Source organism: Branchiostoma lanceolatum, chromosome 3 (assembly GCF_035083965.1).
Source record: "Branchiostoma lanceolatum isolate klBraLanc5 chromosome 3, klBraLanc5.hap2, whole genome shotgun sequence".
NCBI lineage: Eukaryota > Metazoa > Chordata > Leptocardii > Amphioxiformes > Branchiostomatidae > Branchiostoma > Branchiostoma lanceolatum.
Genome location: NC_089724.1, coordinates 32,865,851 through 32,884,666, shown reverse-complemented (window position 1 = coordinate 32,884,666; position 18,816 = coordinate 32,865,851). Strand labels below are relative to the sequence as shown.

Here is an 18,816-nt window from a genome sequence, read left to right as displayed (position 1 = left end):
GCCGAGATAGCCAGGTAGATACGCCTCTGGGGATGGGAGGAGTGTCATGTATTTACTCAGGTGTCTGGAGAACAAAATGGAGGTGACACGGGGTTAAATAGGTGGATGATTCATGCCCCTGTGTCCTGAATTGGGCTTCTTACACTGTGATAACCCAGCTGGACACGATTTAGTACTGAAGGGGAAATGTTCACGATGGTTTTACGTTCGCGTTTTTCACAGTGACCTCTTCACCGCGAACTTAAAACCACCGCGAACATTTCTCCTTTTACAATGAAACCCTGCATGGCAATTTCAAACTTTCAAAGTTTAACAACCGCGGATACTTCATTTTCACTCTACCGCGAAATCAAATCCCCGCGAATATCATAGTGCATTTGCCCCACTTTTGTGTATAATTTGATATGTATAATCCCCTGTATATATTGAGAAGTGCAACGTTTAACAGATTTAAAGACGTTGCAAGGCACCGCTGGTCACAATTCTTTTCTATTTACGACTTTTATAGACTCTGTTTCTTGAATCTCTTAGCTTTCTTGTTTTGTTCAGAAATGTTGCAGTTTGCACATATATTAAAGAACCAGTGAACACTTAACGTAGAGCTATTAAAAAGGTGTCAAGAGATGATGGGCCCGTATAATAGTCTACCCAATCAGAAGTCGTGTCAAGACGCCATGACAGGCAGCCATCTTTGTTTCAGTGACCAACCAGAAGCCGGGGATCGTTCCCTGGGCTAGCTCTCGTTTCCAGGATCCAGTGTGGCTAATAGCCACCGGAAGACTAACAGAGAGCAAAGCTGTTCGCATCTTGGATTTTATCGCAAGCAGTTGTTTCAACTTCGTTTTGATTTACCAAGACAAATAGACCATTGTTTCGGAAGATGACGGGATAATACGTTTTTCTTTGACATCGAAGTTTTAAACGCGTACGGATACTGGGGGAAAAAATGCCACATCTGCCTGGAGACCTAGAAACGCGATAATAGTGGATTTTTGAGCCGGATTATTGTGGTGCTACTCTTTAAGCTTAGTAAGTCTTCTTACCGGGTGTCTAATTCTTTTCGAAAACCACGGATTTATATATGGTGAAACTATCTACGGGCAGGAGTTTCCTTATTGCAGAGATGGACCACTGAACCACTAGTTTCTATTCGAAAGAAAAAAACGGTATATGCCAACCGTCGTGTCGAAACTGAACACGAGCGATGATGCCTGTGTTAGTTCAACCAAAGCACCGGTTCTCGATAGAGTCGTTGGTGGCAAAAGACGACCACCCTGTGCCCAAACAGGTTCACCATGTGTCGGCGGCTGGAACTGCCTGCTACCCCGCCGAGTCACTACCGGGTGGCGGGGTGTCCGCCTTCTCGGTCAACCCAGCAGCGTACCGCTCGGCTCACCACTCTAACATCGTATCGCAGCAGAACTGTCATCCGACAGACCCCAGATCATTCCACAGACTTCACGATGTCCATGTAACGGCAGCGGCGACGGGGTTTCCTCCATCGGTACCGGTGCCGACTTCACACTACCTCGGGTACGGAGGCGGGTTGCCCGTCGGCATGGCCCCCTCGGCTCCCCGGCCCAACTCGATCGTCCCGCCCGGTATACGTATCTTACCGCAACATTCCATGTCTCCGATTCACCCGTGGGTTGTGCCACACGGATTCTTACCTCAGCACAGACTACAAGGTACGTGTTTTAGATTTCACACAAAAATATATCAAGAAGGCGGTCGCAGAAGTACATTGTTTACTAGTAGTAATGGGACATAAACTTTCGTAGACTTTCTACGTGGCCGAATACTCGACTCTACTCTTCTCTGCTCTGCTCTACTCGACTTTAACCAAAACTTCTCCATAGTAAAACAAAGTCTCTTTAATATGCTCTGCATACTTTGTTATGTTTTTTCTTCCAAATTAGGGGAAGGAGTAATGATTTGAACAGAGGTTGAAGCAAAGTCTTTCAAAGCCTTTTAAAGGCATGACATCTAGGCCTTGAAAGGAAGGGTCCGACTTGAGTAGTGTTCTTAATTAAACTAGGTCAAGTGGTCTTATGTGCAGGTTATACAATTCTAAGAAATCCTAAGGTATCCTCAAAGATGTTTCTTAAACTCCTCGTTCTTAGCTGTATCTAAAATAGAAAAAATAGGATAGCCTACGAAATCTTAATCTGTCCTGTATATATCTTTTAGAGATATGCTTCCATCCATTCTAGTGTTATAGAGGGAGGTCTTAATAGATCTGACATGCTCTGAGAAGAAAATTATATCTCCAACCAATATTTTCGAAGCTTTTGCCTGTAAAGTAACAATATGGTCTAGCTAGCCATCATAATAATCGTGTTATTGTGGACGTTAGAAACACTTAAAAAGGAGATGTAAGAAAAAGGTAAAAGGATTGGCAGAAAGTTAACAGAAATGTTCTATAGCCTCCTGGTGTTTGCACTCGTTTTAGATACAACTTTAAAAGGTCAACAAGCGACTTCCTATACCGGATACCGGCTTTAATTTCGCTCTTTCTTTTCTGTTGGTCATGCTTAGTAAGTTTAAACATCAAGCTTGGAAACTACACGCGCCGTTCTCAAAGATTAGTCGAACCATGCATGGCTGTGGTATTGTTTTGGGACAAGCTCAAGTTACCGAGGTGGCTTTAGGAGCAAGGCGGGCTGGGTGGACATGATGCCGGCCGACTACAGGCAAAGACTGGCCCCTCAGATGTAAGTCCTTGTTCTGCAAAATGTGAAAACAACTATATGACAAAGCAAATTATTAATCCACTGATTTCAGTATCACTAATATAAGAAATACCTATATTGTACATTCATGCCTCAAACGGCTAGGTACATGGTGTCTATTGTATGACTTAAACAACCGTATAACAAACATATACAGGAAAGTACAGTATAGACAACAATGCAAGATCATACAAAAGTTAAACATACGTTATAAACAGTAGTAGAAAAAAGTGTTATACTAAGCTAACCAAATAGAGTCAACTTCTTCTCGCTTCGTATGATAATATTACCGAGGTGTACTGTTTCAGCTTAGATAGAGACTGAGTCTTAAAACACTATCTTGTCATCTTGTTTCGTTAAGGTGTTTAGGGTGATCATCTCTAAATGATTGCTAATAATGAGTACATTTGACACTGTCTAAGATATCCTGTGGTCTTCGCCATGTGTTTAAAATGAAGAAAAATATATGAACGCTTCAAGTTGCTGTCCAAATATGCCCACGAATGACAAGAAATAACAGTTTCTGATCTCAATATACCTTTTGGCTACGAAATATTTCAATAGTGTAGCCAGGGTAGATAATATCTACCACTAAGTCATGATGGTATCACTGTCGGTAGACCAACTTAGATGCAAAGTTTCCTCGGGTACTCGCACAAAGATGGGCCGGGCTATCGTCCACTAGTGCCCGTACGGAGTCATCAGAACACGCGGTCACAGATAGATACCGCAATCCGTCCTTGCTGTACGATTTTTCAACGAGGAAAACAGATAAGCCGTACTGACAACTAGGGTTTTGCGATGAGGCCATCTTTTTGCATTATTCTCGAGCCAGTAGAAGAGGAAAAACAGTCACATGTATCTAGGGAAGTGGGTAAACAATTACAAGTGGCTTGTAACACAAGTGTAAACGATCTCGACGATAAGTTGTTGACCCAAAAGACGGGATAAATAGATTTAAACCGCGGGAATCTGACCTCTCACAGCAAGACCATAAGGCCCAAATAAACTTTCCAAACCCCTTGTTTCTTTCCTATACACACAAGTGATAGATGTGTCATACGCTACTCACAAATGACTTCAGAAAATTATGAGGTTTTTGCCGCAGAAAATGTTTATGTAATCTATAGTTTATCTTTATCTACACGTTCAATATGTTAATTCTAATACCCGAATCAGAGTGGTTTGAGCCGGTAAATCGCCTTAGAAGGCTTAACCCAGTATGATAACAATGATCCTCTTGTGTCAACATTATATGTTGTGATTTAGCTTTTAAAAGTTTTAGAGGGAAAGTCATAGTAATAGTAATAGTAATAGAACAAAAGTAAGCTACTATGTTGGCTTCTATGATAGTAAAAAAAAAACATTGGGGGATAGTTTTTAAAGGAAAACCTAGAAATATTAGGGCCCACTGGAAGTCGGATTTTGAAAGTCAATTTATTTAGTCATTTCTATACATGATTAGTTCAAACAACACTACCACAATGTACCACGGGGAATGAGCCAGAGAGAGAGACCACAATGTATAGCGACGTCCATGATGCAAAAATACGACGTTGTTGTGATGTGAGAACTCACTGAAAATCGTCGCTGGGGGTTTTGTAGGCTCGCGAAACTAAGAGAATCATTGTACGCCAACGTTGATGAAAGTTAGCCATCCAGGTAGTAAGATACGCCAAAAATAATTACTCAAGCAACTGGATAAAATTTTGAAACAGTCAGACGTTTCAGACAGCATCCACTGTCTTTCGTCAGTAACTGTTTAAAATGCTAAAAGTATGAAGTTATTACGCAAATGTGCTAAGTATTGTTAGTAAATGTCACTACCATAAAGATTTCAGCATATTTTGCATTTCCATATTTTGGGCCCTAATATTGCTTTGGTTGCCTTTAAAGGCACCCACAGCACTTTATGGCTTCAAACTCAAATTAAAAAACTCCAGTTTTTAGCCATTTCTACACATAGTAAGTTTCAATAACACTATACCATTACATATCGATATTCAAGGAGCAAAGATGCGATGTCGCTGTGTGTTGAGCACTAAAAAAAAAATCCAAGCGCTGTCAGCGCCGCCGTTTTTGTTCTCAAATTTTCCGACTTCTTGGAATGTGACGTCCCGTCGCCGGAACTTGCAGAGAACTGACCGTTCCAGTCGAACACAGGAATAACGCACAAGTACATGAGAGACGGACTTGGTAGTAGTTGGCAATGTGTTACGTAAGCTCCGTCCCCTTGAGTGCCCGAGATATTTTCTTTTTAATTTCGTTTTTTTCTTGGGTATTCATGTAGCCAATGCAGTGAGATATCTGTCCCAGATATGCATTGTCATTTCTGCTTGTCATTTCTGTCCCACTAGCGCTGTTTTTGACGGAGGTGTTCCAAATAGAACAGGGGGTTCTATATGGTGTTCGACAGGAACGGTCCATTACCGACGAAAAAACCGTTTTGAGTTCTGTTTCAATCTAATTACACTAGGCGCGTGAAACTAAAGGGGTCATTGTATAGCTTATTTTCGCGTGGCTTTTGAGCGCTTGTGACATGTAATCATCACGCAAATGTGGTAAACAGTGGCATTAAATGACAATTTCATAAAGATTACAGCAACTAGAATATTTCCAATTTTCAAGCCACATAAAATGCTCTGGATGCCTTTAAAGCTTATGATTATGCTAATAGTAATGTAGCCCGTCTACGTAGATATAAATCTATCCCTCACAAATACTGCCACTCAAAATAAAATCCCGTCATTCATTAGGTTATAAAGATACATTGCATCAATAGAAACCATATTCTTATAGTTACATTTTTCTTATTTCTTCAAACCATGACGGGATGAATGAAACAGAATATTAAAGTAAAACGCACATTTTTAAATCAAGATTGATCAGGACAACGTTAGAAGGTGTATGAGATAATTCGCAAACAATAAAAACAAATAGTAACATCTATACACAAAAACGCAATTGTTATAGTGAATTATTATATCATAAATGATAGTTATTTTTGTTCATACCGTTGACGTACATTGAAAGACCACAATGACCGAATCTGTATTTTTCTCTTCATTTATTTACGGCTTCAACAAATTATTCGGTGAAACATGTGTAACTAATTGTTTTAGGTAGCAACAAAGAAATCTTTTAGAATAATTTGTTGTGGTTTAGACGGTAAATTGATCAACACTTTAAACTAACCACTATGAATTTGCAACGTGCATAGAATAGAATAGAATAGAATAGAATAGAATAGAATAGAATAGAATAGAATAGAATAGAATAGAATAGAATAGAATAGAATAGAATTGAATTGAATTGAATTGAATTGAATGCGAGCAAAGGGGTCAAAATAGACTATGCTTATTGAACTCGGAACATTTGTTTTCCATACTAGGTTACACAATCTCGCTTTGTGTGAAAGGGGTGAGGTCTGCCATCCTGATTGCCTTGCTTTAGTAGCGCGGATGTTTCTATTCGTCCTCAGACTCAGACGGTTTCTCTAGGCTCCTTTACAGTCAAGTCAAGTCAAAGTTTATTGCACAACGATTGTAACAGGTACAATGTAAGGCAAAAATAAAATACTACTGGCTACTTATATCAAACAACTAAAAGCTATAGGTAGGTTCTATGCTATACAATGGTTAGGTTCTAGCTAGGCTGTACAATGCTCCATTTCAAACTACATGAAGGCACTATCTAACTTATATAATATTGTCAAAGGTAGATGATATAAACAGGAGATACAATAGGGAGTCGTATATGTCAATTATACAATTACATGATGAGGATATGAATGTCTTATACAATCAAATCGCTATTTCACGGATTCTTTTTTGCATAGATGTATAGATATATTGGCCTAGATATACAGATATTGTTTCAGGACATGACATAAGTACACAAAAAGTCTCTGTTTTCGACTGAGGTAATGTTACATTTGTAGTGCCTTTAATTTACAGTGGGCTTGCATACGCATACATTATTTCTCAACAGTTCCTCTTGAAAGTTTTGTTTCAAAACGAATGTCTTTTTACGTATTTTCCACAGTTCCAGACGGTACGCCCGGGTTCATGTACCCGTTCCGTAAGCCCAAGCGAGTCCGTACCGCCTTCACTCCCACCCAACTCCTTCGGTTGGAGCACGCCTTCGAGAAAAACCACTACGTCGTCGGTCAGGAGAGAAAACAGCTGGCACAACAACTCACACTCACAGAAACACAGGTAAGGGGAAAAAAGTCATGATTTTCTTTACTCTTTCCGAATTGTGCTATAGCTGTATTTCCTCAACAAAAGAAAGTCAGTTTTGAGGCACCAAACCTAAGAATTTAGGTTCACAGAAAAATGTAGAGGAGAAAGTAGCTGGTGCAAGCAGCAACTCATTCACAGAAACACAGGTAAGACGAGAAAAATAAGTCCTGATTTTCTATATACTAATGCTGAATTATGCTATAGCTGTATTTCATCAACAATAGAAAGTCATTTTTGAGGCACCAAACCTAAGAATTTAGGTGCACAGAACTGTGGAATCAAACACTAAACGTTTATACAAGTGACTGAGTAGTACATACATTTAATCAAGAAACAGGTATATGTTATGTCACCAAAATACGTCAATCATATGTTGGGAATAGGAAGTTGTGTCTCTAAAAGTGTAGCCTTTTTGTATATGTAGGACAATGACATGGGAAAATTAATAATTAGAGTATAATTATTCATGATATGTAACGGAAGGTCCCATAACTTCGACAGTGCCATAACTTCAAACGAGTTTTTTTTGTCTTATTATGCAGAAGAGAGCCATGTTTGTTTTTGTTCACTGTGCCGAATAGAATATTATATTCTTTATGATCAGATCAAAAACAGATCTTTGTTCGCATGCGTTAGACGACTTTACCACTCTCTATAATAGATATACCAATGGCGATAGGATATATATCATAAATATCATCGCTTGATATGATAATCTATATACATCCAGAACAAATCCTTAAAACGATAACCCATGTCGTGTCTAGACTTTTGCTTAATCAAAACATTATGGCACTGTTACATTATATAGCACTGCTACATTATATAGTCCCTATATCAACAAAGCTGTCGCAATTTGCCAAACCTTAGTTTGGAACAAAGGACATTGTAACAAATCTCGCTAAACAAAAACTTCACAAGAAGAAACAAATATCAACTTTATCAACAGGCTAATTTCTAAAGTGTCAAAATGCCGAAGCCGGAGAGAAAAAGCATAACAATGTACAAATATAGTTTGGTATGGCAAAATAAGAGTACACAGAACTAAAACCAACCTAAGCCTCAAACCAGTCAGTGAGTTTATTTTAAAGATTTTCCGTTCAATTCTCGGAGGTACAGTACTAAACTGCAACAATGTGTTCCAAGTGACCCTACCCTACACACATTCCTTCTCAGTTCATTTCCCCGGTTTGAATAGGGGGCTGCATTCTGAGATCTGCTTCGAATCTTGAAATCATAAATGCAACTATTTAAACCTAGGGGTCCGCCGGAAAAAATTAACAACGGTGGCGAATTCGAAAAGACCCCGTTTTTATAGAGGACCACCGGGTGTGAACAACTACTGAGGGCCGGGATAGCTTCTGCCAGCTCTGGAACAAATTTACAAGAACGTTCGCGTGAGCTCGAAGGAGGAAAGACCCTAAAATGTTTTGAAAAAGAAGTGTTGCTCTAACAGTTTATGTGCAAGTTTTGAAACGTTTTTGCTACAAATATTCAATTTAAAGCAGTTTCAAGAGCGACTCAAAAAGCATAAGTAATATAGTATGTTTTGAAAACCAAGGGTTGCTTTTCCGACGTTGTAAAATAAAATGTGTTTGAAGAACCAGGGAAATTTATTATGTTCGCAGTTTGGGTGCAAGTTTTGAAACGTTTCTGCTGAAACAAAGAAAATTCAAAACAGTTTCAAGTCGTGCTGGTAGCTTTGGTCCCGGTCACATATGTCGTACGATTAGTTTACAACAGGCAAATTGATGACTCATAATAGAGGCTCATTCTTGGAACAGTCGTGGGTGGGTCATGTCTGTCTTGTGACGAAAATATTATTGTCGACTGTCTAAGCCTTACTGAAAATCGTGGGACAAAAAAATCGTACAACTGTACAATACTGAAAATAAAGACTTCAGCGTCTGTTGTTTGTAGAGTCGTAAGTGGTCGTACGATGCCCTCCCAACAGCCCTACAATCAGTGGTGTATTAACTTTAGATTTTACAGATGTATGCCTTTTGACAGTGCAGGTGTCCCCAATAGACTGGTCTTTCAGTTGCATTGTACTTGAAAACCGACCGCAATTGATGTTGGTAAGACTAGTCTAAACATTTATGACAGGGCCTCAAAATGACCAATTCCTTTATTGCATGTTGCCTGTCAAACTCAACTATACGTTGTGGGGGCCATCATACAATGTGGTATACAGTTTGCGATGAAAATAACCACCATCTGAACGTGTCGGGGAATTTCAATGAATGTCGTACCGACTTTCGCTCAGAAGTGCGTTTAGGAGACTATTGGATAGTGAATACTATTGAGCAGAAATTTACGATCTGTGGATAGATTTTATACACTGCAAATAAAACCTGTTTTAATATCGTGTTTAATTACATCTTTGCCCACCAATGTGCTATCAACTAGGCCCCCCATTCCACTAAACTACAATTGCGGTGCGACTTCGATACGACCTGAATTGGATTTGTGTAATCCTTTGCTTCATAAGTAGAATATCATTCAAAATGTAAAAGTATGACTGAAAAGACAACGAAACGTACAAAGCGTAAAAAGATTCGGTTTTCATCTATGAAATTCGTTGAGCGCTCTCAAATTTTAGGTCCCACCGAAGTCGCCGTTCTAACGGAATGGGGGTGACCATAAATGTGAAGAGATTGCCATCTTTTTTCACGTTGGATTCCCGTTGAGATTTTAATAGACACTCGGTCGTTGGGGGCGGCAAAACGGTTAATTATAGGTTTAACGATAATCTACAACATACATAAGTACTTAACCCCCTAGCTGACACACACACATGGCGTTCATGGGTTAGAATCAGAGGTGGTCCTCACTGAAATCAAGGCTTGATGAAATTAGGTACTCTGGAACCACTCACTGGACTGAGTGAGTGCAGCACATGTCAACAGCGAAAGAACATAGTTTTGAAAGCAAAGTTAGCCCAGAAATTGTAATTTTCTTCCATAACACAAGACTAAAAGAGGACAATGAAAATAAATACAAATCGTTTAATACCAACACGTAAACAGTAAAAATATCTCATTTCAACGCAGTATAAGTATTTCATAATTTTAGACCTCCGAATTTTTGAGCATCGAAAACTTTATGTACCTACTACAACATAAATTTTAGGCGTGTATTCCAATCATCTTAGTCAATAACGCGTTGATTATAGTTTGGATTTGGATATACAACGTACATGTAAAATTGCCTCGACCGCGTTTATTCTAATGCGTATGTACAAAACCCGAATGTATCCCTAATTCAGGCGCATACATGAGTTGTATTTGTAAAACAATACGCAAGCCACACCTATATAAAACTAAACGGTTTTTGAGCACCTTAACGAGCTGTAAAGAGGGTACAATTAAGAGTGGACATAATTAAACGGAGGCGCTTTGTCGGAATCACCTGCGTGATTCGATACACGATAAACAAAGTACGTTGTGTTTCTATACAGGTATTCATAAGTTTGTACGTAAATCATTAATTGTTCGATCTTATCGTCTGAATTATCATATAAAACGTGTAAACGATTATCCTTTGTCCGGTCTTCGATCGTTGTAAGAGATTAGATGCTAATGCCTTGTTGAAGTGTTAAAGGAAACCCAAGCAACATTAGTGCCCGAAAAGTTTGAATTTTTAAGGTCTATTTATTTAGTCATTTCTATACATGATCAGTTCAAACAACACTATCACAAGGTATAGCGACGTCAATGATGTAAAAATATGACTTTGTTGTTATGTGAGAACTCACTGAAATCGTCGCCGGGGTTTTTGTAGGCTCGTGAAACTAAGGCGATCATCGTACATCGTACATTTGCGTGGTTTAAAAATGCTCAACTATGAAGTTACTTCGCAAATGTACTAAACAGTGTTAGTAAATGTCATTACCGTAAATATTTCAGCATTATTTTTTTTCTCATTTTTTGGGGCATTATTGCTTTGGTTGCCTTTAAGCGGTAGCGATATATGATATAATACAGGTATATGAATAGCGTTATGCTGGTATTCATAAGTGCGTGCGCAAATCGTTAAGTGTAAATCGTTCGATCTTATCGTCTTCATTATCATATAAAACGCCTTTGTCTGTTAACGATTACGCTTTGTCCGGTCTTCCATCTGTGCTGTAGATTAGATGCTAATGCCTTGTTGAAGTGTTAAGCGGTAGCGATGATATAATCAGATATACTAGTATAGATTTCTTGTTTAGATTTCCTGACTCAACTCGTAACGTTGGGTAACATAAATTCGCGGGGTACTTAAATTCGGGATTTTTCGAAAACGGGGTGTTTAGGGATATGTGCTAGATGCAACATCAGTAATACCGCTAGAAATGCAAACTTGACAGACTAACGCATTCAGAACACTGTCTGAAAAGCTTCGATAACCATGCATTAGAAGTTGGCTACGTCAAAAACTCTCCGTCCCTTATTGTCACAGTCTGAGGGCTTCGTGGGAGAATTATATGTACATAGTTGTTCGCTGGTTTATAAGACAAATGTCACATCCGCTTCCTGCTAAACACAATTATTTACAATACAACTTGTTAGAATCTCTTTTGCTAACCTACAACTGGACTCTAAGTGTGATTAATCATCAAAACGCCTCTTTGTTGCTACAACCAATGGCTACGGCACTACGGTGAATTTTCCCGCCGCCATATTCGTTACCCAGAATCCTGCTATTCGGCAGACGACAAACGTTTGCGAGGAACACTTTTTTGTCCAAATGTTGTGTGTGATAGTGGACTGATGGCGATATTTTCCTCAAAGTTTGCTCTTAGCACAAGCAGAAACACATGGACATAGTAATATCACCATTTCTACGGCATCCAGCCAACGCCCCGATGAATAATGTACAAATTTCCATGACGGTGGGGGTGAACTTTGAGTGACGTTCTACCGACTCAACACACGGGTTGTTCCCGAAGGCCTGATGCGTGCGGTACGGCCGTTTTTTCGTGTATTTTTTTACTTGGACACGTCTATATCCATAGCACTCTCCTCAAGCCAAGGATGGAACGAATAGCTGCTGTATAAAATGTGATTAGCGGTAAGATATTCAAGACGAATCTTCTCTCCCGAATTAATGTGCCCCCCTGTCCGACAGCACCGTCATTGTGCGTGCGGCGGACGGTAGTTTCAAGTTGAAATATTATGGTGTCAGCACGACTAGAGACAAAATCTACCATATATATGATTAGTGCAAAGATAGTACATGATACTGACAGAATAATAGAAAAAAAGGATGGTTTATTGTTCTGCTAGATTGATTTCAGTCAACCATTATCGGAAAAATCCCGAATTTATGTTACCCAACGTTATATTTTTCGCATCGAATGATCTGGTGCGAATTGTCCGATGTTTGTTTTTGGACGATAAAATCACACTACCCTCAACGAATATGGCTGTATCGTTATCTTGATATAAAATAGAAGACGAACATTATTTTGTAGAAAAATGTACTCTTTTTTACCACTATTTAGCCCAATGAGGTATGAAATGTACAATACATGCATTCATTCAACACACATTGGTAGCAAACCTTCATGAATGTACTTCTTTTAAGAAAGCACACCCATGTAGAGTGTTATAACAAATGACTCCAACGCTGATGAACAAAAGTCCACTTCAAAGAGATAAGACAATTATGAAGAACAGGGTTGGTAATTGTGTTGATTGTTATCGTATGTGGGAGAGATAGAGATCTCTGGTATTGTTGTTCCCCAAATAGGTGATTATTCCCGTAGGCTTCACACGTATACAACATGGCTTCATGACAATTAAACGGTTTGTCGCTCACGGGTTTAGTGGGTGTAAATTATTTCAGAAACGTATCTCAACTGGTAGTAGCCTCACAGTTGAGCTCCTGGTTCCAATTAAATGCTTACTAACTGAAAGACCATGATTCAATCCTGGGTTGGGGGTATCTTGGTTGGGACTGCACCCGTCAGTTCGGAAGAGACGTAAAATGAGGTGCCTCGAACACGTTAAATGGGGAGGGGTATCGATACACTGACCACTCCCTGTAAAAAAATATACAGAAACAGCAAGGAAACTCGCTGCCCTATGTACCACTAGGCACTACAAGGGTCTGGGCAAATGAACGAACGAACGTAGCAACTCCATAAATCAGAAGGATTAGATTGTCAATGTTTCGCTCATGTTGTTTACAAAATAAGTTGAATCTACCTTATCACAATTTGCCAAGAGATATTCGAGTGCAAAATGCGACGTCGCTGTGACGTAGGAACATGGGATTTGTTTTCAAATTAGCTTTTATTCGGTCCGGAGTACGACGTATTGTGCTGGTCCTCCTTTGACCGTAGATTAATAATCAAAACGCGATATAAAGAGCAAACGTTTTGCTGGATGACATTGATATATCCAGTTTGGCGCCAAAATCTACAAACGTTTACTTCTCGTTCTACTCCGTGGGATTTTTGCTACTATGTAGTAGCTAATTCAGAAAACAAAGAAGTTCAATAAGTATGTGCCGTTTCTATGTGCCTCCATTCTAAGTATTTTTGAATACTTTTTCGGACATTATTTTCGCTCTAGTTTCTTTCTATCTTTCTCTTTATTTCTTCAAACGATTGTTTTGTTTTTTTCAGCCACAGAAAATCCCAAAGTCCAAATATTCTAAAAATCGCTCAGCCACGAATTTCATTGATATAGAACTATATTTTTGTCTTGCACGTTTTTTGTGTTTTGTCTCTTCAAACATATTAGTAACATTACATCTTGTGTCATATTCCAATATCATACACGCGAGGGTCAAAACAAATCCAATTTTGGTCGCTACACGGTCGCTCACCAACCGTCGTCTGGTGGCAATGGAGGCCAAAGGAAGACTGGAAAGGTTTTGAAAAACATATGATATAAATCAATTAGAAACAACTTGAAAAGTGTTATGACAGCACATAGACGAAACAAAAATTGTTTCCCTAAGCCATCAAATTTCTGAAATATTTTTGCGTTTTGGCTTATTTCTCTCCCCTCTTTTGCAGGTAAAAGTGTGGTTTCAGAACAGAAGGACCAAATACAAAAGGGACCAGCAGGAAGACGAAGGTGGACAGTCTCCGCCACGTCTGAAGGGCGCGCACCACGTCAACCGGTGGCGGGAAGCCACCAAAGAATTCGTGCAGTTTCAGTCGTCTGCGTCCTCTCCCTCTGAGCCGGATTCTTCCATGTCGCCCAGTTGAAATTGTAAATAACATATTCAAACTGTTTAAAAGGAGCAATCCATGAAAAATCTTGAGAAAGCATTAGTTGCTGACACACTTTTTTTAAGACCACTAAGGAATTTGTGCAGTTTCAGTCGTCTACGTCCCCTCATTCTGATCCGGATTCTTCCATGTCGCCAAGTTGAGACAGCAAAAATGTGTTCGAACTGTTTAGAAGGAGCAATGTGTGAAATATCTGTGAGGAAGCCTGGGTTTTCTGACACAAAATAGTTGTTTATAAGGCCAGAAATGAATTTGTGCAGTTTCAGTCGTCTGCGTCCCCTCATTCTGATCCGGATTCTTCCATGTCGCCAAGTTGAGACAGCAAAAATGTGTTCGAACTGTTTAGAAGGAGCAATGTGTGAAATATCTGTGAGGAAGCCTGGGTTTTCTGACACAAAATAGTTGTTTATAAGGCCAGAAATGAATTTGTGCAGTTTCAGTCGTCTGTATCGCCTCATTCTGAAACGGATTCTTCCATGTCGCCAAGTAAAGACCACAGGAACTGTAAAGACTTCAAACATTTCAAGAGGAGCAATAAGTGGAATGATTGTGAAGACGCCTTGATTTCTAGAATTCTGACATCTTTTTTTTCTGTAGGCCACCAAGGAATTTGTGCCGTTTCAGTCGTCTGCGTCACTCCCCTATAGGCGGGATTCTTCCATGACGCCATGTTGTGGTGCGCGCAAACTGTTAAGACAGTCTCAAACTATTTGAAGGCAACAATGTGTGGAATTTGTGAGGAAGCCTTGATTTTCTGACACAAAATGTTTGTTTTTTCTGAAAATCGAACACATGGAAAAGGCGAAAAATAGACTATCTAAGAAGGACTGCATACAAAATTTTCGTCCAAACAATGTTGACGTGGAAACAAAATATCTTCTGCACAAATATGGACGGACTTTTGTTTTCACGAACCAAGTCAGGTTAATGATTATGTTAGAACTAAGATTGCTGTAAAAAGGGCGAGAGTATTGTTCGCATATCGTTGTGTCGACTTGAGAGAGAGCCATACGGTTTATAGTGAGCGATATCAATTTTTTGTCATCTCCATGTTTTGTTAGAACTGAAAAAATTGTGAAACATTGTGTTGATGTTGTCTTATGAAGAATTTAAAGTCAGAAAAAATAGGACTCAACTTTCGTTGTCTTGACAACATAACAATTCAACAGTGACGTTATCTTGTTATTACCTGTTATTACCATCACGCACTGACAATCAAAAATTGAAGGACTTCATTTAGAAGCGATTATAATTTTACCACCTTAAGCCCGTTGGGAGAAAAATTATGTATGTTCCTTTGTCTATCTTCCTACGTGAGTATTGTTTACCATGAGTTATGTTACTGGTGGCATGTAAATGACAAATGTAAATACATTTATATTCAGCTCAAGCAATTGCGTTTTAAGTTGCAATATGTCACTGTCGCAATGTCTAGAATGTTCAGATGGTTGTGGTGTCACCTGCGGTTGATCGATGAGAAAATGGACCAATGGGAAGCGTTTTTGAAAATTAAATTACAATGGTTCAAAACGTAAAAACAAACAAAATGGCGTCTGGTTTTTACTGACTCTTTTTCTAAGCATTAACACACAATATAAAAACAACATATATTATACTAGATGCGCCGTACTATGTTGAATATTAATACAGGGCTGCTACGGAAGCTGAATTATTTATCATTTATGACACATATGAATCTATCTGCGATGACAGTAATCTTTGGGGCACATTCTTGTCAAAATGTCGTTACACTATAACGGATTTTACGTCAGTGAAGGTCATTCCAAATGTCATTAAGGAATGAACATCGCAAGCACAAGGCATAACAGACATGCTTGGTGTGGATAGTGAACAACTTGAAGCAAAAGCAGGTAATTTTCCAGTCCGTATTTAGTCACACCTCAATAAGGATAAAAACCCACCTCACGTATCGAAAAGAGTAGGGGTCAAACCTTATACAGTCTGATTCTGGGTTGACATCTTGAAACAGTGATAGTTACATATGTCAATCCTTCCATAGATAAATGTTAAATCTCAATAGATAGATCAATAGAAAGTCTAGAAGACCGTTGAAGATACGAAGACAAACAAGGTCCACTTCTAAGGAAGCACAAGATTGACAGAGAGGACAACCCCATTCTTAAAGACGACATACATACATATTATATAATCTAACCATTTTTTGTACTTAGAGACAATATGTGGAACTATCCAACTCCAAAACAATCGGAGAACAAAGTCAAAGCTACCTTAAACGGTTTGGCTACCCAAAGCATGAATAAATAATGTGACATGTATTTACGCTTACGAAATGCCATACTGATATATTGCTCTGATAAGTGTTACCTCAAAATCCAGGTGCAAAAGTTTTAATTTGTTTTTCACAAAAAAATCGTCATGACTGAAGCAAGGAGCGTGCGATATAGTTTGATATTAAGCACCTGGTGCAAATATCAAAACGTATTACGGTGTTGAAATTGTGCAATATGATAAGAAACAAATTTTCTCTCAGATGTTTCCCACCTGCAATGCTATAATTTGTTCTCTATAAGTTGTTTTCCACAGTGACAACGTGTAACGTTATGTTTTTCTTTGAGTGCGTGCGTTTGTTTACGAGTTTATGCGGACAGTATGCATCTCTCTCTCTCTCTCTCTCTCTCTCTCTCACTCTCTCTCTCTCTCTCTCTGTGTGTGTGTGTGTGTGTGTGTGTGTGTGTGTGTGTGTGTGTGTGTGTGTGTGTGTGTGTGTGTGCATGTACATGAATAGATAGATGAATATATATAAGGAGTGTGTCTACTCGCCACTTGCTTGTGCTGTATATAGTATGAATGTCTGTATATGTGTGCATGTGCATGTGCATGTGCATGTTTATGTGTGAATGTGTGCGTGTGTGTGTACCGTATGTATGCCTGTATGTATGTGTGTGTGTGTGTACCAGTATGTACGAGTGTGTACTTATATGAGTATGTGTGACTGTATTGTTGTTGTTTGTCATTCCGCCATTCTCGTCACAGACTATTCACTTACTGTATCCCCCTGCCGTGTCTACCTGACATTAGTGTCATCGTCTGTCACTCAAACGCGCTAATTAAAATTCCTTCTCCCCGGGGAGACCTACAGAAGTCACGAGTTCACAGCCAAACCATTACCAGCGGGCGGTGTATTCCCCGCCAGTTGCACATGGGTAAATATGTGATTGTTCGCATCTGTTATCCTGACAGGTGGTTTTACGACAGCGAAATGACGTATTACGGCATATTTTATGGTTTTACAGCATGAGTATGACGACACTTGACCTCTTGTTGACCTCTACAATTGACTTTCACGGTTTTTCAGCGTTTACAGAATAAAGAGCCATTATAAATTCTCTGCTGTCCGTTTACAAATGTTTTGTACATATTTGGAATTTTGACACGCATTCTTGACTCGTAAGGTCACGTTCTGTCATGTTTATATACTACTGATGAAATATGTTTGTTGACTCACAGATTCAAGATGGCGGATGGCCATTGATGAAACAAACAATAAAAGTAGACTTTTGATTTATTACTAGGTCTATAAACCGTCTCAAATCATATGTTTGAACTACAGTCCAACCTGTTTACTAGTAATTAGTGACCACCTCTGCATAACTATTTGGACCATCTGGCCATTGTATCCACTTTTTAGCAGCCGCTCTACAATAGACTACTTTTTCTCATTGGCCGAAGCATCCCGTCTAAAGTGACCACCTGACAACTGTGACCGTTCTTTTCAAGTCCCCTGAGCGGTCATCATCACTGATATAGACAGATTTGACTGTGTTTTTCAGCTTGATTCGCAGAACAGAAAACAAACAAGAGGCTCTTGAGTTATGCTGACTAGAGTGGTCCGGAAACACAAACAAACAGACAGACAGACAAACAGACAGACACACCCAAAACAATATCTCCATTTTTCATGGAGACAAAAATGTTATAATTCCAACACTTTGAGAATTCTGAGACTATGACTTCATGGAAAACTCCTCTGTTAGATTACAAACAAAAGTGAAAGTGATATTGAGACTCAAACCAATTTTAACTCACTCAGGAGCTGTTCTTCCACTGGTCGTGACAGAGAACACAGATGTTATGTACAGTATTTACAAGTTCATTGAGCCCTAGCTCTTCTCGACAAGCACAATTAACAGTGGACCACGTCCCGTCCTATGGACTGCAAACCTTTTCAGTAACATGGATGTCGGCTGAGCGACAACAGCTGGGATTCGAACACCCAGCCATTGGTTCGTTGGGCTACCACTTAGAAGCAACCAAATTATGGCAATATTAGCAATATTAAAGCAAGACAAATGGAAATAAAAAAAAACTGCTGAAATCTTTATTGTAGTGACATTAACTAACACTGTCTAGCACATTTGTGTAATACTTTGAGCATTTTAAAACCAACCGTGCAAAAACATGATCCCTTTAGTTTCGCAAGCCTACAAAATCCCCGGCGACGATTTTCAGTGAGTTTTCAAATTCAAACGAAGTCATATTAATAATTTTTGCATCATGGACGTCGCTATACACTGTGATAGTGTTGTTTGAACTAATCATGAATAGAAATGACTAAACAAATTGACTT

At 39.1% G+C, this 18,816-nt stretch overlaps 1 protein-coding gene across 2 annotated transcripts; it reads left to right on the top strand.

Annotated features, from left to right (window-relative positions):
* The first annotated feature begins 735 nt into the window (after positions 1-735).
* Positions 736-15,754, top strand: LOC136431485 (homeobox protein EMX2-like). 2 transcript variants are annotated; one of them, XM_066422875.1, is made up of 4 exons: positions 736-1,688; positions 6,777-6,949; positions 13,989-14,187; positions 14,805-15,754. In XM_066422875.1, the coding sequence occupies exons 1-3, from the start codon at positions 1,205-1,207 to the stop codon at positions 14,181-14,183; spliced, it is 852 nt and encodes a 283-aa protein (XP_066278972.1). In that variant the 5' UTR covers positions 736-1,204; the 3' UTR covers positions 14,184-14,187; positions 14,805-15,754. The 2 variants fall into 2 exon arrangements, with proteins under 2 accessions (XP_066278972.1, XP_066278971.1); XM_066422874.1 differs by having other exon boundaries at positions 13,989-15,754.
* Positions 15,755-18,816: the final 3,062 nt, after the last annotated feature.